The 22,556-nt window shown below is 38.3% G+C and overlaps 1 protein-coding gene across 1 annotated transcript in view; it reads right to left on the bottom strand.

Annotated features, from left to right (window-relative positions):
* The window catches only part of pitpnm3 (PITPNM family member 3), a 78,973-nt gene that overhangs the window by 26,307 nt on the left and 30,110 nt on the right, over positions 1-22,556 (bottom strand). Inside the window, 3 exon segments of the mRNA XM_025010355.2 lie at positions 299-488; positions 17,628-17,848; positions 17,988-18,058. Coding sequence (XP_024866123.2) covers positions 299-488; positions 17,628-17,848; positions 17,988-18,058 — 482 coding nt within the window.

The following is a 22,556-nucleotide window of genomic DNA, read 5'->3' as shown; positions in this document are numbered from 1 at the left end:
TTTCTTTTCCAGAGCTCAAACCTAATGTTTTAGTTTAACTCCTGAGTGAATGTTCTTCCCACACATTATTACCTCGTTAAGAAATACAAGTTGTCATAAAGAGCCTTGCAGTTATGGTGTACAAGACAGAGATATGTGGTAATAGAGGTCTAAAATACCTCGGACAAGCTAAGCTGATTGATCACATGACCTACTAATGAGGAATTTCCACCTCCCTGGGTATGGCCCGTAATTCATTGATAATAACATGAGTTCATCCCTCATTTTTTTCTTCCTAAACAGATGAAGGCACACGGACCTGCCCTGTGAATCCCTGGCCATCTTCCGACTGCAGGAAGTTGCGGTAAACTTGGTTGGCCCAGTCGATGACGGTCGCCACGGCGTCCTGGTAGCGTGGAGACACAATGGCGAGGAGCGGGAGGGCAGCCAGAGGCAGGTGGTCAACGCTACTGGATACGCAGCTCTCGTCGTAGCTGTAAGGGTTCAGACTGGATATAAAAACAACACAAGTCAAGTAGGATTATAGATGGATTAAGGAAGGTTTAGAGCAGGGGTCTCCAACCCTGGTCCTCGAGGGCCATTATCCTGCATGTTTTCCTTGTTTCTCTGCTCCAACACACCTGATTTGAATCAATGGGTGATTAACAGGCTTCTGCAGAACAAGAAGAGGTGATTTAACCACTGAATCAGGTGTGTTGGAGCAGGGAAACAAGGAAAACATGCAGGATAGTGGCCCTCCAGGACCAGGATTGGAGACCACTGGTTTAGAGGAATTAATCTAATGGTAACACCAGGTATACAACCTTGAGTGCTAGATGTTATCTTTAAATAAAGTCAAAACAAAGTTTGGAGACCCTTTATAAAGCCTTATATGAGTCTCAACACTGAGACTTTCCTAAATCCAGTAACAATGCACTCAGGCTGATTTGAGGTCAGACTCCCCACAAAGCTACAGAAGAACGTGTCATCTCAAGGACTAAGACACACACAAGCTCGAGATCAGCTACATCAGTTTGTGTCTTTACTGATGTTTAGACAGTCCTGGATGTGTGTTAGTGTGCGTCACAGTGCACACAAACAGATCTAAGAAGACACTTCACGTGACAGTGCAAGGATAAAGTAAAGGATGGCATTGTCTGGCACTGTCTCCTTGAGCAATCACCTTGTCATCATCCGTCACATGCTTTGATTGCAAGAAGAAGCAACAATACAACACGGCGGCTAAAATATGTCAACAATCAGGGACACTTCATGACACAGATAGTCACAACAGAGTCGTAGCTGGAGTGGTGATGAAAAAATAAAAAGTATATGGTAAAAAGTGTGGAAGGTATGCTTATATAAAGAAACTGTTTAGGTCAGTTAAGTCATTTGGGTCTGACATGATATTTTTGGTTAATTTTTATTTCATTGTTTATTTTTTTTTTTCTCCAGTTACTGATGATCTCGTTTTCAGATTACAAAGTTTATTTTATAATATGAAGAGTAACCCAATTCCAGCAGCCAACTGCATGGCTGCTTTGAGACGTTTGCCCTATTCTGATTGCTTTGATTAGATCTTCCATCTCCCTTATTATTATTATTTTTAATAAGTCACTTTAGTTACATTTATTGTTTGATCGGTAACATATTTGGGGGTCTCGTCCGGGATCCAAACACCCCAAGCAAAAATGCTGCTAGATCTAGATGTTTAGCTTTACTAATTAGTGGTTAGAAGGTAACAACTTAATTATTATAAAGAATAATTTTTATATAGCATTTTATTGTTAAGAAATCAAACAAAAAAATAGCTGTCATAATGCTTGGTTTCATTTTTGTTTGTTTTTTGTTATCGACTGTTTTTATTTCAGTTTTGGTTGAGCTTTTTCTTCTTTTTCTTTCATTTTTCCACTCTTATTTTGTTCAGCAATATGACAAACAAGAAATTAGATATGAATGGTGGATCTGAGTGAGAGTAAAAGGTTTTGTAGAGCAGTCTGAAGGTCGGTGCTTCGATCTCCAGACCTTTCAGCGCTGAAGTGTCCTTGGGCAACGGACTCAACCTGTTAGCAGCCTGCTGGAGTAAATGAGTGTACTGTACAACAATGGGAGAAGCTCTGTCTGTAGAGAAAAGGGAATTACGTGAAACTGTGTGAGACAATGAAAATCATCTTGTAAAGTCTTTGGTGAAACCAAGTCAAGGTTAGAAAGGTGCTATACAAGTGCAGCCTATTAACTCCCCGTGGAAAGCTGCTTCTCAAACACATTATTGCTCTACTCCTAGAACAGGAATGTAATTCTCCAGATATGCAACAAGTTTTAGTAAAAAATTAAAAAAATTATAATTTATGAGCACCAATAAAGTGAGAAGGGGTAATTTGCTGGTTTTAAACAAAGTCTGCACATTGCTTTGGCCTTTTATGTTTTCAGTTTAACTCAGCAAGTCCATTAAATGAATTTTATTTTAACACCATCTGAACCTTGCAATGCCCCACATTTAGGTCCTCAGTTCTTCCACCTTCTTCTCTCATTCGGTGCACAACAGAATTGTTGGCGAATTGCTGGATTGAATGGAAACTTGTTCTGAAGTACTTTCTGCAAAGGCAACAAATGTATTCTGAAACCATTTAAATCGGCAAATGTGTATTTCTCAAAAGGAAGAAGGAAATGTTCTTTTCTGCTAATTGGATTGTCTCCATTTATTTGTAGCTCCAGTAGCAAAACACAGCTAACAATGTCTGGCTCCAATTAAGCAAGACTTGATAAACTCTGGGAGAAATTCAAAGCTTGTGTGTGTTTTGAGAGAGCGTCACCATAATGTCATGGCTACAATACCAAAATTAAAAGAAATTGAGTCTGTAATGCTTATTTAAAATACTTTTTCTACTAATTTAGTCTGAGTCATTTCAATATATTTTAACATCTAATTCTTCCAATTTAAACAACTTAAAAACCTGCATGACTTAGCAAATTATTTCAGAATTTAAGCTCTACTTTTAAATGACAGTGCTCAAAAAGGAAAAACATTGATACAGCTCCATTATCTTTTGTTATAAAAAAACCCCGGCGTGCATAGATGTCATAACCAATTTTGTGGCAATGACAAAATATCATCCTGCAGGTTCTAAAAATCTGCTGGGAAGAAAAGAATCTCGGGTGAATGTTGTGCTTCCAGCATCGTGACATTCAGCAGTCAGTCTCTGACATCTAAAGAAGATAAATCCACCCCCACAGCCCCCACCGCCTCATCACAGTGACAGATCTGTGTTGGAGGACAGATGTTTGCATCACACACTCGGTGCAGAGGAAATGTAATTTTGTTCCATCAACTTATTCAGCTTGAGAAACATTCCATTGTAAAAGCAAACTTATCTGACATTTATCAGCAAAAAAAAATTGCAAAGTATCACTGTTGTGAGAATCAGAGGAAATGCCTTCAGGAATCCAAAATAAAGTTTGTACAATCAATGGTGGGGATTAATAATCAGCACGGAGAGCATATTTAACATTCATGTCTATCTTAGCTGTATGTCTATTTGATAAATCAGCGTCCTCCTCTGCAGACTGCACGGCTTTTACTGTGATGCCAGTCAGGCCTTCAGCACAGCCCCATTTACAAACAGCTGCAACATGAATGAACAAAAATGTTTCCAAGGAAAAGCTGTTCTTGTTTTGCATGTGAGCATTCAATGAAGACAAACGAAACTGCATTTTTCTGCTTCTTCATAGCACGTCTTTGTGAGATTCAGCAGCTGGAAAAGTGATTTCACATTTCAAATTAAAGGCCTAGCATTACCTCCTTTCAAATTAAAACCATCTTGTGTTAAGAAACGACTTGTAGCTGTTCGGGTCAAACCTTGAAAGGAACATTTTGGTCGATCTGATGCCACACTGTGAGATCTCAAGCGATCTGTTAGCGCTACGAGTACAACTACTACCACACCAAAGTTTAGCTCCATGTCTGTAAAACTGACACAGTTGCAGCCATTTTTGTGTATGCTAAGGTTGATTAACTGAGGCAGCCATCTTGAATTGAAATGACTCCAAAAGTTGATCTGTGTCGAACACTTTCTGAGATTTTCTTCAAAATCTGTCCTGTAATTTGTGAGATAGTTTGCTATTTTGCTAACACACACACACACACTGAAATACAGGCAAAAACCTCTTGAACCTTTCACCTTTTGATGGCAGGTGATAAATATCTGCAAATAAAGCCCTCAGACAACATCTGTAGGTCTGTCTGAGAGGGATACCTAAAGGTATTTTATCATCTTGTATTTCTGTGTTAATATCTCATCTTTAGGCTGACTTAGCTGTTCAAAAAAACTCCTAAATTAAACAAATCCAGCCAATAAAGCAGTTCTCTGACGACTCAAGACATGAAGGATTGGCACATCAAATTATCCGACACATTTCAAGAAATGCATGACCAAAATAAACAAAACATCAAGAGCGAGGGCAGACAAAGCAGCCGGACGGATAACACAGCAGCGATTTCTTCCTCTTTCTCTTTAATGGCAGGTGGCAAACAACATAAAGGCACATTACCGCCATCCAGCTTTCCAATGTGAGCCAGAATCAATCAGACACAAAAAGGTCTATTTTCTATCAGTCCTCCTTTTGCTTCTTTGTGATGGCAGCTGGCAAACAACATTTAAATGCATCACAGCCACCTCCTACACCGGAGTTTAATCCCTCTGCACACTAAATTCTCCTGATTGTTCTTCTCAAAAGCCTAAAAATAACCTGACATCTAACATCTGCTGAATTTATTTATTTCTCTCTAACCTGTAGTGAAATGCTATTCTTTTGGAGTGTCATTATTATTACCTGCCTTTCTTATTGATACTTAAAACAGCCTAATACCTGTAGGTATGATCCGCTGTATTCCTAATAATGCTCACACTTGTGGCATATCTTTTTAATTTCTTCTTTTTTTGTGTTATATTTAATCCTGTAAGACCAAATCCCACTCTTGATATGTATCTTTCCTTTTAATTTGACTGTTCTTTCTTAAAAGCACGACTTTCTTAAAAAAAATCTGCCCTTTTCTTATCTGTTCCAGTAGTATTGACTTTTGTTTTCAATTCTCATTTCATTTAGACTTTTAATCCCAGCCTTACAGAGTTTTATGACATTTTGTGAAAGTCCTTGTCTTTTTGCAAGTTCACATGTTGCTCTATCAATCACTTCTATAGTTTTTAAACTAACAAAAGAAAAGAACATCTTGTGAAGTCAGTAATGATTACAGATTTAACCTCATTTCATTTCCATCAAGTTTCCAAGTCTATTGCACAGAAATGTGCTTCACTGAATGATGGCTAACAAGTTTGGCAATGACTAATGGCAAACTTGATCATTAATACACCGGAGGCTGATTGAATACAAGGGTGCAGAAGAATGACGTTGATGAAACGAAGAGTAGGAATATAGGGACGAAAAAAACGTTACTGCAGAGTTTTTGGAAATGACAGAAATCACAGTTCAAACGGAGTTTATAACTGAACACACACTATTACAGAAAGATGTGTTGCAGCTCTAAAAATATGACCTTAAGGTAAACTACCCTAGTAACCAAAGCGCAGAATGCAATGATGGATGAATTGATGCTATCCGGGCATTTTTATCAGACAAATAAAATAAAGTTCAAACAGAATAGATGAAAGCAAAACATGCAAAAAGTCCTTGAGATTCCAATAAATAAATGAGTAGAGCTGTGCTGCAACTACATATGAATCAGATGCAACCAGGGGTGGAAATTAAAAAAATTTACCAGCCACTTAAATATTTTACCAGCCACTATTTTATGTTGTGACAAAAAGTTATGCCATATGATGATGATGATCGAGGTGGGTGGAAGCAGTTGTGGTGCAACTGCAAATTGCAAAAGTTACCAGGGGGGAACCAAATATTTCAGCCGTCTGAAATAATTGGTTCCCCCTCTAAAACATGGGACAAAAATAATTTAACAAAAAGTCCTTAACTGTGTTTATTTCTCTGTATTATGATATTATTAGCAAATTTAATTCCTAAAAGAATTATGTTTTTTTGTTTTTTTAATGAGAAATATTTGCCCCAACAATTCTGTTAACAGACAAGTCATCATTTATTTTAATTATTAATTGTTTTTGTCCACACATTGTCAACATTGTCCATAACAGAGTCTGTCTGTCTGTCTATCACACTAGCAAAACAGTGTGTTAACTTCGCCAAAACAAGTTGTTTGACCTTTCACGGTCTCCGTAATTCAAGCGTTGAACATGAACGCGCGCTTTTTGCCGCGTACGCGGCACAGAGACGCAGGGGGAACCGTATCTGATGGGGGAACGCGGCTCGACGTAACAGCAGCAACTCGAGCACATTGCTGCCCCCTATATGTCAAGAGGACAAATAACACCTTTTCTGTTCAAATTGCCAACCCATCACAGTGGCGTGTGTTGATCAAATTCACCTGCCACTTCAAATATTTACCCGCATTTGGCCGGTGGTGGTTACAGCCATGATATTAGCAGTAAAATTTGTAACATAAAAGTAATTTCTTGTATTGCTAATAAAACTTTGTGAAATTGGAGTGAATAACTTCTAGGTTTGGTTGATCTTGTCCCTTTGCATGGAGGTGACGGTCAACTGTAAAAAAAACGTGCTTTTGGTCTTCTAGGAGAGAAAAATGAAGAGATTTTCAGACATTTATTTCAGGCATGGTGGGATATTTTTTATTATATTACTAGTGTTAGGTGGCTAATGATTTGGATTGGTTTTGAAACAAGAAAAATACTCACTGTCTCATTAGTTTCATATCATCTAATGTGAAGCAACTTTTTCCAATCACCACCGTTGAGCAAGAGAAAAAGCGTTTTTTTTTAATATCAATAAAGCCTAGTTTTGAAATTGTTGGTTTTGCCGTCAACCTTTCCTTTCATGAAGCTACAAAAGGCTCTTTGAAAAAAAAAAGAAAAAAAAAATAATAATGGGACAATTTCACATCAGTCTATTTCCTGTCAACACCCCTTCTATTCATCGCCACCTTTAGCTTCTGATTTTCCCTGGACAACAATTTTCCTCTTATTCTTGGTGTGTGTGTGTGTTTTTGAACTTTTCGGATTGGAGGCAGGTGTGCTGGAGTCCCACATGCGCCACCGGTTGCATAATCAAGAGCTCTTCAAGAGCTGAGCTCTGCCATCTCCTCTCGTGCAGAGAGTAGAGCTGAAAAAAAGGGCTTTTAGTGTTTGAATTTTGTGACATACGTGGTAATTTAGAGACTTGAGCTTTTAGCTGGACAAAGTGAGCATTTTGATGGCGTCACCTTAAATCCAGGGATTATTTTCAGTACTGTTACCACTCAGGTTCCTTTTAAGAGGATGCATTTCCTGAAACCATCTGTGGTTTCAATCAAAGGTGAGGATAAAAAATTACAATCCCAGGCTTTTAAAGCACAACAGCAAATTAGCAAAGACGAGAAGCAATGCCTTTCAAAATACCCAGAGTAAACAGACCGGCCAATCATACTGCTGTGACCAGGTACTGACGGCAACCTTGTTACCACAGCAACCCACTCAAATACACTGGCGATGTCTGGAGACTCAAAATCTCACATCTTTACGTGCAGAAAGTCTTTCCAGAACATAGGATTTGAGCATCTGTTCTGCACGGTTTGCTCCATAAGCCCTGCTGCTTTAACTTGGACTTCATAGCGTTAACATTTAATTGTTAAAAACATTTTTCACGTGTTCTACACCGTGTGTGAATCCTGTTCTGTGTTCGGCGAGTTTCTTGTGTGGTCTCTCGCCTGCATGTTTTCAACTGCACTAATTGCCCTTAATGAAGAAGAACCGTTCCTCCTGAGGATGCTCTGGTTGTTTACCACCCAGAAGGAAGAGTATGAACTTTGTGCAGTTTTTTACACAAGATCTGTTTTTATTTCTTCAGCCAAAACTGCTGCATAAAATATTCTTTCCTGCCAAGTCAAGAACAGTGATGTCAGTGTTTCTGCTGGAGGAAGTGCAACAAAAGAAGCCTATCAGGTTACCTTGCAATTTAACTCATGATAACTTGTTTATTAGCTGCTTATCGATTAAGTTTTAGAGCTGAGAACTGAGAAATCCCAGCATCCCAGCTATGTGCCTCTGTGGGTTGATCTTATTAGAGTCTTGTTAACAGCTGCTGCTTTTGTAAATTCCCCTAAAACCCACTTGTTCAACAATACCAACAACAAAAAAAGAGATAAATTATTATTCAAAACACAACTCTGTTACTGAGTCATACTAATAAGCCACCGGACAGGGATGGGGTTTAACACCTGCTGCACAGCTCAACAAATGTCAGGTGAGACGCTGATAATTTGCATTGCATAATTGCTTGATTGTTCAAGCACTTGTAGGTGTCATTAACACAATGTCGTGTGCAGAAAGGATATGTTGTGCGAACAAGCTAAACTGTTTTATTTGTAACGGCAGTTTGGAGATAATTATTGGAATTTTTAAAACAAGGTTTTTGCTCCACCAAACCATCCAAATTCCATCTGCATTTATTAGATATAATCATTCCTAAAACCCTTAACTATAATTTCCTCACATGCTGGTGATCAATGAAGTAGCAGGCGTGGCGCCAAGCAATCAACTCTCACAGAGCAAATCTTCCACAGATGGGGCTTTATGGTCTGGAGTTTATGGTGCAGCGTGCCTGTGGATTCTTTAATTAGTCATAATGTAATATAACAAACCTCAGAAATGACAAACCTGCCATACATCAAAATGTAGCAGATAATTCAAGTGAAGAACTGGAGACAGTTTTTGTTTCTCCCATCAACAATTCTCTCAATAGCAGCAGAGTTTGCGTAATATAAATTAATGAATAACTTCTTCATGTGGGGGAACCATTTTCCTTGTTCCCTCTGCACACGCTGATGATAATGTGCAGGAGATACCAGCAAAGATCAAAATAAGATGTCAGCTTAATGCATCAGTGCAGTTTTATGTTTTTGAAAACACAAAGAAAAGGCTTAATTTGCAGATTTATGAGGGTCTGAACACATCAGATTAACTAGAGTTTTTATCTCCGAGCTCTTCCTTCCAACAAAGGCAATTTTTCAAGACATTCCTTCAATGACACCTAAATGCAGAGTGATTATAATGTCGTTCCTATAGCGAGAGATGCCCTAACGTCTTTTTATGGAAATGTGACAATGAAGAGATCCGGTACCAATAGCAGGAGAAAGATAAAACAGATTAAACTTAGAATCAGCCTCATTTCATGCAGCATAACCTTGAGATTTAATCTTTTATGCCACCCTCTCTCCCCTTGCCTTATAACGGCAAGCCGAAAAGCGCCAAAGTTTGTCTGGTTTCTACTTAATTGTCCCCCACCCCAAATCCTTTGTAATGGCTGACTTGGCATTGCACAATTTGTGAGCAATTAGCATGAACAGAAACGACACTTGCAGAGACTTCTTAATTCAAGAGAAGGCCTTAAATAAGCGGTGGCTTGCCCCCAGTCATCAGTGTCCGGATTAATGAGCCCTCTGACCTCAGCTCAGGGAGGCAGTCACCAGTGACTGGACTTTCTGAATATAAAACTGGGGTAAAAGGACCGCTGAAAATATTAGTCTGCTACACTTTCTGTCCTGGAGTTCTTATTAAATTCAATGTTTGCTTCTTTTCGAACTGTGACAGTCGCAAGAAATTGAGCCTTTTTTCATGTCGCTATTAATTGGACGCTTTTATTGCTCTGCTCAAACGTATTCTGTGTGGGATGTATTCGTGCAATTGTGTTCATGGATTACACATGTGTCTTCTGACATCTACAGCTGATCGCCAGCACCGGTAGGATCGTAGAAGCAGACAGAGCTACTGTAATAATAAGCTCCATACTGTGTTCCTAAGGGCACACAAGGCCTTCTCCAAGAAACCCAAGAAGCAAAACAAGTTCGCCCTTTCTATCAAGACCAACAATACATCAGAATTACCCAGAAATGAGTCCAAGGTTTGTTTATGAGGAAGTTTGTCTCTGAGGCGCTAAGAGGTTTCGCCACATCCACTCCGAGGTGTGATTTTTCAGCTAAAGTGTTACCCAGACCGAGAGCAAATTATCCACACAGCCACAATCCGTCTCCCAGTGGCTGCCTGCTGCTCACATGTTTATGTTGGCATTCAAATAAATGAGTCTCTGCACACCCACAAGTCCAACACTGTCATTAGAGCACGCGGTGTTAACTAACAAAAGGCTGAGTGTAAGTGTGTATGAATGCCTACCGACTGCACATATTGTGAGAGTATGTACAAGATCAGGAGCCATCTGGAGAGGAATGTCATCTTTTGTTTAATTAAACTGGGGGGTTGAAACAGCATTTAATTCTCCTTGTTGTCAGGAGATTTTTAATCAGCTGTTTAGAAATGATCATAATGGAGCTTTCCTTATCGAGACTTGAGTCATGCCAGAGTTATTTCTGATTACAGGTGATTACAGGTGAAATGTATGGATTTCAATTGGTTGTCGAGTATCAAAAGGGTGCATTTAAGTATTTTTAAAAACCTTTATCATTGGATTGTCATATTAAAAATTACTGCTAAAGCATAGAAATTAATTTTGCATGATTTGTTTTTCTTTTGCTTATGTTATCCAAATGTAATGAGTTCTTCTCCCACAGAAATGTGAATCAATTTGGTTGAAAAACTAAAAAAATATTTGACAAAATGAAACAGGAAATTGCCGCGTAGAATGCGAGGAACATATAAAAGGAACCACTGAAAGTCCTTTACCTTGAGGAGAAAGACACTTCTCCTTGTTAGAATTGCATATTTTTGTCAGGTAGTTTGGTCCTAGCATGTAAAAAACATTTAGTAGATTTGGCAGCCTCAGTATGTTCATCTAATCCTGGGTCAGTTTTATGATTCCAAAACCATTGGCTTGGATGAAAAAAAACAAGTGAGGACAAACCATGGTTATTTCTGAGCATTAGGTTGAAAATACTTCTTAAAAACCTCTAAAATATGCAGACATTTAGGCCAGAATTGAGCTGAATTAGGTCTAAAACTGGAAGGTTTGTACAAGACTTAAATTATATTCAGATGTGAAATAGATGTTTGAATTTAGCTAAGATTAGCAAAAAATAAATATACGCTGTAGACTGTAAAGTTTTAAAGTTTCTGTGACAAATTAAATTAAATTAAATGAGGTTGTTTTATGTTTTCATCTTTAAGCAAATTACAAATGTATAAATATATTTTCAAATTAATGTCTACTTTTTCAAATCCCAATTAAAAAAGAGATTGCGGAGGTGTTTTTGTTTTGTTTGTCTTAGTAATAATGTTTCTGGTATTAAAGCTGCAAAATCTGCAGCTGAGAAATGGGTGAAAATAGACATTGTCTTACGTGATTTCAGCTCTGTGTGTCTAAATTTAGCTGAAGAGATTTGGGTTCAAACGAGGGCTGAACATTAAAATCATCGCTGTTACTCAGTGAGTTTTTTACAGAAAATAAAAATCTGTTTTGCCCGTTTGCTCTTGACTCCTTCACACTGGATGACAACCAAGCTACGCTCTCCAGGACCTGCGTGACCCTCAGAACGCCTCTAGATCACAGCAAAGTTGGAAAATTCTACGTTCTACTTGGTAAATTTTCCACATTCCTGAGATACTTGCTTGGGGTCTGTTAACTCGCTGCACCACACCAGGGGATGATAACTCACTGCACTGTTTACCTTTGTAGCTAAATATGTTTATATAGGTATATAAACTTAAGAAAGTAAGTGAGTAAAACTTTTTTTGTATAGCACATTTCAGCAGCAAGGCATTCAAAGTGCTTTATATCATGAAAAACATCATTACAATCATCCAAAAAAAAAAAAGAAGATACACTTAATCATAAGGAGATGATCAATATGTAATAAGATATTTTGTTCAGAGCAGCTTTACACCTGAATTTGTTTGCGGACTACTAATCAAAAGCAGCTCTAAACAGGTGAGTTTTCAGCCTTGATTTAAAGGAATTTAGTGTTTCGGCTGTTTTGCAGTTTTCCGGGAGTTTGTTCCAGATTGATGGTGCATAGAAACTGAAAGCTGCTTCTTCATGTTTGGTTCTGGTTCTGGGGGATACAAAGTAGACCAGAACCAGGAGACCTCCAGAGTGTTCTGGAGGGTTGATACGACGATAGTAAGATTTATAAACTAATAGAAGTATTTTAAAGTCTATTCTCTGAGCTACAGGGAGCCAGGGTAGAGACTTTAAAACTGGGGTGATGTTAACACAAACCCTGATGTGAATAAAACAGTTAGTATGAATCATACATTATACTATGATGAAATACTATTTAATTTAAATAAAACATTTGCTCTGTCAAAAAAAATACTTCTTTATTGACCTAATAAGTTGTGCATTGAGCTGACCTGCTTCTCCAGGTCTTCCCTCATTATAAACTAACCTTCAAGTTTCTCCTTTAATAGTATAGTTATGTGCTGTCTTTATTGCTGACTGTCAAATAAGAAAGTGAACCTAAAACTCGAGAGAAATTTGCATTTTCTCCAATGCTGACCGCTGAATGACTTTGCTGCGAAATGCTGAAGAAGCTTAAACTGGATAGTCAAAGATTACAAAAATGTAGGCAGGTTTATACGGCTTACCTAGCACGGGATCTGTAGCTGGTGTAATCACATCTGTGATAGGTTGTTTTCGTGACCTTGGCACCATCACTGTCCCACCTTAATATTTCACAAACGAGCCACACCAACGTGTCACAACACTGATACCGCTGCCACACTTCCACCACAGCAACAGAACACCACAGTTCACGTAGACTTATCACGCTCCTTCACGCATAATGGGAAGACAACATTGTTCTTAACACACCACTAAAGATCTCACCAATACCCTGCGAAAACCATCTACAATCTGGCTGATTTTTCTCATGCAGCAGTGGGGCGATCGTGTGTGCATCATCATTGAGTCTGAAAAATTAAGATGCCTTTCATTTCTGAGCAGTACCGGACTACATCTGGGTCTGAACAGTTCAACTGAGCTGGTGCAATTATAGTACACATGCATTTAGAAGAAAAGGCCAAAGTGAGTGTGTTTTTTATTTAAAAACTGAGGGAAAACACTGATAGTGATTACACTAAAGTAGCATTTCATGAATAAGCATTTCATGAATAATTCTTGCTAAAAACTGTCATGAAGTGGGATGACGGAGACGAACCCAGAACGCAGACTCATATTAAAAGAAACTAATTTATTAAACTGAAGAATAAACAAAACGAAAGGCTGACGTGGCAGCAAACAAATAGACACATAAACTAAATCAAACAACTGAGACGGGAACAGAAAATACAAACTGAAGCAGGGAGCAGGATCAGGATCAGGATCAGGATCAGGATCAGGATCAGGATCAGGATCAGGATCAGGATCAGACACGGGAACAAGCAGAACGGGAACACTTGCAACAAACGACAATGCACCAGTGGGGTATGGAGGGAAATGAATAATTCCTTTGAAATAATTATTCCTTTGTGATGGTATTTTCATTTGACGGTCTCTTTTAAATTAAATGTTACGCATGTACCAAGAACTGGACACATGTAGCCTCCAGTCAGGGCTGTTTAAGTCCAGTGGGAGCTTGTTGTTTTGAATATTTCATATCTGCAAAAAGCCAAGGAGATGTCAGACTGCTGAGTGGTCACACCTCTCAGCTCTCGTTCCACTCGTCTTGCTTTCAAAGCTAACATCAAGTCAGTCTCAAACCGGCCCGGCTTCGAAACACGCTCTGTCAGCCGCGGCGATTAGTGACATTTCAGACAAAAACATCCTCGGCATATAATTGGAGAGCAGCAAAAAAAAAAACGAACTGACGCTGTCAGAGATAAAAACCAGTGACCACGGGGACGTGTGAAATGAAATCATTAGTGAGGACTCAGCAGCTCTCTGCAACAGGAAGCAGTCAAGACAAAGAAAAAAAAGATAAACAAGGCTTGTTTTACCTCCTTTTTTTTTACAAAAAGAAAATCCTGCACAGGACAGGAGAAACTTACAGAGGCGACAGCAATACAAACGACCCATGAATGATAATGATGTATAATTTATAATGAAGGAAAAGTCACCAGCTGACTGTTGTTCGTCACTGAGCTGCTACCACTAATCATCAATTACCTTTTCTTTCCGAAAGTGACCCAAGAAATGACACCTGAATTCAAACTGATAGAAGGTAGTTAACTAAACAGATCGTTGCACACATTACGGATGCCTCAGGACTAATACAAACTATATAATGTAAATTAGCTTTTCACTCATGGGGCGGCCTTCCGACAATTAAAAACAGTATTTAAAAAGGTTAGGAGTTTAATATTCCACATAGTGTCGAGGGCTGAGAAATTTCTTCTGCATACTAATTAACTTCACGCTGTCTGTTGAGGAGCCTTTGGTCGATGTATTTTCTCAATTAACCTTCATTACTTCGGTCAACCTGGCGTTTTGTTTTTTTTTAAACAGGTAATGCCTGCAGGCCTGCACGGTTTGTAAGTTATATCTCCTCAAACTGTCTCTTTATCGTTGCCTCTGAAATAAAAATATTTTAAAAAAAGCTTAAAAAAAAAAAAACAAGATGAATTTTCATTTTCTTTGAAAATGCAGTGTGAATGCTGAATGGCTTTGCTGCAATTTGTTGCAGAAGCTTAAACTGAGTTTTTAGTTAAAACAAAACAAACAAAAGCTAAAATTAATAAAACTATTCTAAAAGCTAAATCTAGCAAATTGTAGCTAAATGCTAAGCTTAGCAAAAGAAATGCTAAATGCATGAATCAGCATTGACACAATTAAAACTAAATATGTATCTTATTTAGATTTTTGTTTATTTTTGCACATCTTAATTGGACTGATTCAATGGAGTTGAATGGAAATGTAATCAGCGACAGATTACAATCTAATTAAACAAAATCCTTCTCTTCGATGGAGGGAAGTGAGTTCCTGAAGCAGACTGACTGTGATCGTATTCACGGAGGCAAAGAACTAAACAAATATAAGCTGCCTTTACCCACTAACACCACCTCCTTATGCGCTTAGCTTTTGTTGTTGGTTTGTGTCTGTCGAGTGGGATTTAGAACCATCACCAAGGGCTGGCTGCTGCTGAGAGCTTCTTCAAAGAACAAAGGCTTTCCATCAAATCGACCTCAACGACCGTTTGTGATAAACTCTCTAACTGTCTGAGAAAGAAAGCAAGATTAAATATGAATCCATCTCATGAGAGTTAACGCTTCAGAACATTAGCATCTTAAGTGACAATAATGATACATTTTCAAATGTCTCACTCGTCAATCTTAAATGTTTACATCCTCAGACACAAAAACAACACCTACCCAAATTTTGCCGTCCAGGAGGGAAAACAGGACAAACACAATCTACATGTATTGGCCCAAAAAAAAAAAAAAGAATCATGCTATTATTTGCATGCTTTCCTTTCACTGACCTGCTGTTGTGAAATTAAGCCGTATGCAAGAGCTGTAATTTTAATTTCATGGCATTTTTCTCTCAATAAATGATGACTCCTTATGTAATAATACGACCATATTTACTGTTTTTTTATAGTATTTTGTAGCTGAACAATGTACCTGTTGTTCACTTTAAAAATTATTATTTTTCCACTCACATGGATTGTCTTTTTTTATTCCTTTGAAAAACAAATCATATTAAGAATTAGGACCAATCTCTTTGTGTCTGTTATCGTAGCAGCAAATCCCATATATAATAATGTGATGTATTTCTGTTCCAAAGCACTGTGTTGTTCAGAAACCGTTGCTTTGCTGAAACGCCGTCAGACTTTTTGAAGGAAGTGTGTCTGAGAAACGTTTTTACTGCTGTGAGATTTGTTTGGGCAGGTTGAGACAGACTGAGCGCCACAGTGTATCAGCTGAAAACTTTGAGAGGTTATCCAGGAGCAACCTTCACATCCGATTCCCATCCTTGGCTAAATTTTAACCAAAGCTAAGTCATTTATCGCAGCTTCCAAAGGCCACTAGTTCAGGTTGTTCTCTCGTTCTAGCAGCTCAAGACACAAAGACAATCACATTTTCCCCTTTTAACGCGTGACAGTTTACATTCTTAAGTCTCTGGGGGGTTAAAAAATGAACAAAACACGTCAGTGATTCTGAAATATCTTAAGATAATACCAAAAAGCAGGAATAAGTATAATTGTGTGGGGATCAAATATGAAGGGCCAAACATGCCACTGTCAAATAAATGAATAAGTCATCAAATAAATACTTTAAAAATATCATTTATGAATTAAAATTGGAAGTAAAAAAACATATTTACGTCATTTATGACCAACTCTATTCTGATCAGGACCAGTCCAGACCAATATGAAGAATCAGTGCTCCCTCTTTCATGAGAGGAGATATTTTGGATTTAGCAAAAAATACAGAACAGAGCTACATATTCAACGGCAAAACTAACATAACTAATTAAATCTGAAGATGAAAACTGCCACCTAATAAACTGTAGTGTGCTGACTGGATTTACATCAGTTAAGTTATTGTGGGGGTTAACCAGATGTTAATGTAACCAGGTGAAAAATGGGTACATGTCAAATGTATTTTGTAAACCATGTTTTGCTTTTTATTTCACCGACTGGTTGTAATTCTTGTTTTTGTCCGCATGTGGTGCTGTTGTTACCGAGAGGTCTAAAATTACCGGAAGTAGAAAAAAAACCTCGTTTATGTACTGTGGCACTAACGGGTAAAACGGGAGAGAAGGACATTTTTTGATCCGAGACCTGGTGGAGAAGAGACTCTATGGCCACATGAGAGAAGAATCCAAGTGTTCGGTAATTAATGTTGGAACTGAATTATCTTCCGTGGACGAAGCTACAGAGATGATGCTAATGTCGTGTTTTTCTGTTTGTCCTCTTCTAGAGGTGCCACTGCCGTTTGTTCAGCCGTTTAAGCCATTATATGCTGTTCGATTTCAGCTTTTATGTGAAGCTGCGTTCTACTCTGTTGAGCGTTAACCGCGTTGTTAGGCCGCCATTTCACTGAAGCTAAGGCTTTTTACCGTTCGAAATACGGACCAATTATTTCCCCATATATTGAATCTCATTCTTTTTTTTTATTTTTCTTACACTCACACTTTTTTTTGAGAATAAAGAACCCCTTCTATGTGAAGCTCCGTGTGCTTTATGAATCCCGGTTTCACATTAAGAGTCTGTTGATAAGTTAGAGTTACCTTTTAAATGATCTCACAGTGAACTGCAACAAAGGACGCATGTAGGTGTGCGAAAGTTATGTTTTTGTTTATAACATTAACAATCAAATCAAAGTTTACTTATATGGCACATCTAAAAACAATCACTGTGATCCACAGCATTACCAAGGCAACAGAGAAACCAGCATGAACTGGTAAAAGTAAGACAATAAAAACCTTAAAAAAAGGCTGTTTCTGTGCTGTTGTGTTTTAAAACCAGATTTCTTCCAACTAATCATTTCATGATTGATTGATTTATTGAATTATGACACATTTGGCCCCAGATAGGTGAAGCTTACAGAACCTTACTCGCATCTTTTAATAGATATCAATAAACTAAAATGTGTATTTTACGTCTTTTTATTCAACTGTAAGATCTCTGAATGATAAATGAGGTCAGTGTAACTCTGCGTTTTGGTTATAACACTTACTTAGACACCAGGGAGAAGGCATCAGCGCACACGGCAGGACATGGCACCAGCTTGATCATCACGTGCTCCGACGCAGCCTGGAAGTGCGCCCGCGTCACCTTCTCCAGCACCGAGGCCAAAGTGGCCACATCGCCAGCCTTTGTGCTCGGGTCGCCGCCCGCTGTGTCCAAGATGTTTCCTCCGTGCACCACGAGGAGCAGCACATGGGTCTTACATTTCCTCTACAAAAAAAAAAAAAAGGAGTGGGATTGAAAAAAATGAGATACTTTAAAGCAGAGACTCAAATGGAAGGAAAGAATAGAGGCAGCCTTTTGTGTCAGCGGTGGGGCCGTGCAGGAAGTTGAATTACCAGCCTCCTACCTCTGCATCATCCAGCCCTTCGATGCTGCTCTGAGGAGCACAGCGCGGACCTCCTAGCTGGTACAGACCCTCTGCATTAGATGAGTAAAGGATAGGAGCAGGAGGTGGCAGGAAGGAAGGAAAAAAGAAAAGAAGGTGGAAACTCAGGGTCACTGCAGGAGCTATTTCCCCCCAGACACACCAATAAGAGAAGCATAAATGGATATTGATCAGAGAATATGGTCATTATTACTAATGCCTCTTCATCTCTCTTCATTCCAGTTTCAAGCTGTGCGGCGGCTCTGTGTAGCCTCCGCACCCCCTCAGGCTCAAATGGAATAACCATAGGATTCAGTCAGTACAGGCAGGAAGCAGCAGGAGCATGATTGGTTTCTCTGCTGCAGCATCTATAGCCATCGTATGTAAATAGATTTTTGTTTCATCTGATGCAGTGAAAACCAGACATATTTTTCATTAAAGCAAACTTCCTTTGTTTTTATTTATTTTTTTAATCTCTCTGTGTGTGATGTGGCTCCTCGTAGAAACCAGGCCAAGTTCATTAGCCAGTCCGGAAGCCTCTGCATGCTGTGTCATCTTTTTTCCTGAGCCCTCTGCGGTCTCGCTGTTTTCTGTCTGCAGGCTCAGGGCACGCCTCTGCGCTTTGCTCACTGGCTCGTTGTTTATTTGGCCTCCTTGTCTGGGACCGACTGTCATGGGAGGCTCTCACAGACTCATTCGCCATCGGCTCCGATCTTCCATTCCCAGCTCACAGTCTGCTCCCCTCCCCCCCACCCCCTTCAACTCCCCGCCTGCTTGTCTAGAAACAGAAAAAGCTCACACAAGGGACTCTGAACACGGCACTATTTTTGGTCACAATATAACAGGAAATCAATGCAGGGAAGTTTTCTTCCTTTTTTTTTTTCCTGAAACACTGAAGCGAGGCAGAGCGGGAAAAGGTTTTCAGAGAATACTATATGTAGTGTTTTCTAAGCAAACACTTCTGCAGAGGAGGAACAAAACCTTCTTTATTTGACAAGAAGCCAGTTGTACAACAGTAACTATGGATGCAATTTATAGCAATTTATTAAACATTATGTGATATTTGTTTATTGGACAGTTTGCTCGTTTCTGATATCTGGTTGGTTCATTTATCTACAAATAATAATTCTAGACAGATTAAAGGACGACAGCATTGATGTCATGGCTAATTTAGACTGAAAGTATCTCAAATTTAAGTAAAAAACAGTAATGTGATCTGACAATGATAAACTGCATCAGTAGTTCAAGAACATTTTTTTTCCACCACCACTAAACTCGTTTTTTTCAGTTCAGTATTTTCATAAACATAAAAACATAGATGCAGTGTTTGCGTAACATATATTACCTATTGTGACTTTTGCTAAAAACAAAATCAAATAAACTTCGGGTTTTTAACCTAATATTTTTTAATATAGTATTGGTAGACAGGTGCCTTTATTTAATAGTTTAAAGGATTACATCATTAAAGAAAGCAATAAAAAGTTAAAATGTTAGTCAGGTTACATTTGAGCTGACTGATTTGCTTTTTTGTTTTTTAAAATAAACCAAAAGGTGAATTGTATAATTTAAATGTGAGTTTTTATGACCAATATATGATCATATTATGATAAAATGAGGCGTATATGATTTTTTTAAATTAAAAAATTGCAAAAGTCTGAGAACCACTGACTTGCCAATGAAAAAAAAAAATTAAATAATTTATTAAGTTTTTACAACACTTTACAATTATTTCATGAATAATTCCTTATTAGTTCTTGTGTAACTAAGCCCATTTTGTGGCTCCTACCTTATTGTAAAGTTGGAATTCTGTCTTTATAGCCTCAGAATTATTCTAATTAAAAGAAATAAAATTATTCTGGAGCAGCTCCATAAAGCAGGTTTCATTAAAAGCTCACAGGCTGTCATTCCTGTGACTGACTGAAGTAAATTACTCGTTCACAGAACAGACAAAGGCTAGAAGCGTCATGAAAAACAGGACACACCCCGGCCATCAGCAGCTTGACCCACTTCCATCTGGACAGAGGTTCAGGGGAATTAGATCCCACACAAACAGACTGAGAAACAGCTTTTTCCCAGGAGCGCTGGTCTCCATTACCCCACTCTACACCAAAAACTCTTTCAGATTACAAAATGGTTCGCATATATATATATATATATATATATATAACCCATAACTCCAACATTAAATGTACAACAGGGTCATGCACCCGAGGGACGCATAAACTGTCCAATTTGACATCAACTTTTTCTTTTGTCTCTTTATAAATGTGAAAAAATGTAGGCAGAATGTTTCAATTGTATCTATTCATGGTAATGTGCCACCAGAATCTCATTGTCGAAAAGTATAATGGCAATAAACTTTATCTTATTTTATATCTTATATAAAAACCTGTGTCAACACCTGACAACTTCTCTTAAATAAATCTAAAAAATTATATTATTATCATTTAGACCAGGGGTGTCAAACCCAGTAACGGAAGGGGGCCAAAATTAAAGATTTGGTCCTAGCCAAGGGTCAATCACGATCAAAATTTATTAAAAGTTACATAAATTAACCTTGGTTTTAGATGTATTATGTCAAATCATTCATATAGAAATACCAATTACCTTTTCCCAGTTACAGATTATACAGAATTTAAATAAACACAGACAAATAGATCAAACTTCAAAAAGCACATCATTAGCGGTCATTTCTTACGCCTCACTCAGATTTTAAATGAATTTTTTAACATTAAAACAGATTTTTTTAAAAAGCCATCAACAAAAACCTGATCATACAGAAATTAAAACTATATATTGTTGGCTTCTAAGTCAATGTCTAGAGAATACTTCACTAATTAGGCTCAGTTTTTTAAGCAAAATAAGAATCAGAGACTTGATCTGTCCCAGACTGGAGGGCCGGACCTGATGAAATCTAAATGTTATCTTGGGGGCCGGATGAAATGTTACAGAGGGCCGGATTTGGCCCGCGGACCTTGAATTTGACACGTGTGATTTAGACATTTGACATGTTTTGCCTCATATTTGATGATAATTTGATCATTATTTAATTTTGTGTCAATCTGGGATGTCTGCAACAATGATCCAACATCAAACCTTAAAATTAGCATATATTCAGGAGTTTAATATGTGTAACGAGTTTATTGAGTTTATTTAATATCATGATGCTATTAATTTTTTTTATTTTCCTCTGGAATTAATTAAGTATCTATCTATCCATCCAAGCTAATTAATTGTCCTCAAATGTAGCATTTTGACAGAAGCGATGAGTGCAGCACCAGACCTGCTGCTTGTCTCCTGCTGAGGAAGATATCAGTGAGGTCCAATAATTTATTCTGATGAGGAAAACACAAAATAATAATAAAGAAACAGAAAATGCCATCAAACTGCTGTAACAGACTTGAGTTCTGCTTAATGACGAGAAAATTGGACCTTTTCTGGCAAAAAAAAAAAAAAAGATGTGATTTTGTTTTGTGAAAAGTTGTATTTTGCTCTTTGAGACCATCATGCATTTCAACTACTGTAAAAAAAAAAACATCCTGGTTATGGCACCAAAATAAATCAACAGCAAAATTATCATTGCAAATGTAATGTTTAATGTCTGTGTGTTATATTTTAGTCATATCCTGTTTGATTAGCACGTTGTGATTTTTATCACTGGTCGTATTAGACAAAACAAAAACACGGCACTGGACGCAATCATGCAAACACTGCCCAGATAAAAGCCCTGCAGGTCAAGCGCAGTATTGTCCTAAAAAGAATACAGTGGTTGCCACTGTGCAACAAGCAGCTGTGTTCAGCGGGTTGTAGGAAAGACCGTCAGAGGAAATAGCAGAGCTTTAGTCACTTTATCATTTGTGAAAGCAGCACACATGCTGGGCTCCTCCTGAGTTCAACGTCAAGTGAGACATTTGTCTGGTATTGGAGAAAACTGACTAAATTGTATTTCTATTGGCACAGCACAGTGGTATAAACTGCCTTCCTGCGGTTTGAACCAAGTCGGTTTTCTCCCCGGCATAATCTGTCTGCATTCCTGTTTTCATTTCTTGTGCTTTTATTTTCCCCTCTCAGAGGTTTGAATCCTGCCAGTCAATATGTTCTTCATAAAGCTTCATGTTTAGCAGATCTCTCCCCGCAATCATTTTCTCCCAACAAAAAGGGGACCTAACCCAGAAATCCTTCCGTGGAAAGCTGACAGCGCCATAGCTCAGCAGAGCCGTGCCCACTTCTATTGGCTTAAAGGCTGGTCAGGTGAATCCGTCGCTGCATCTGTTGTCACACACACGTCTGATACACATCATGACGAAGCTACAAGTGTGAGGAAGAGAAAATTGACCCCAGAAAGAGGGTTGTGAAGATGAAAGGGCTCTGCAGAGAAGTCCACACGAGCTGAAAGTGGAAGGATGAATGACTGATTCATCGTGTGAATCATTCTGTGAGAGTAGCTATGATTGACAAAAAAAGTTTTTTCCGTCTGTCGCATGCAGAGTTTCTGTTTCTCTCTCTCTGTGAGGTCTCGGCCACTTCCATCACACGTTCCACATTTATCGC

This window comes from Kryptolebias marmoratus, linkage group LG2 (genome assembly GCF_001649575.2).
Source record: "Kryptolebias marmoratus isolate JLee-2015 linkage group LG2, ASM164957v2, whole genome shotgun sequence".
Lineage (NCBI taxonomy): Eukaryota > Metazoa > Chordata > Actinopteri > Cyprinodontiformes > Rivulidae > Kryptolebias > Kryptolebias marmoratus.
The sequence above is the reverse complement of the archived record's forward strand: the minus strand, read 5'-3'. Positions and strand labels throughout refer to the sequence as shown.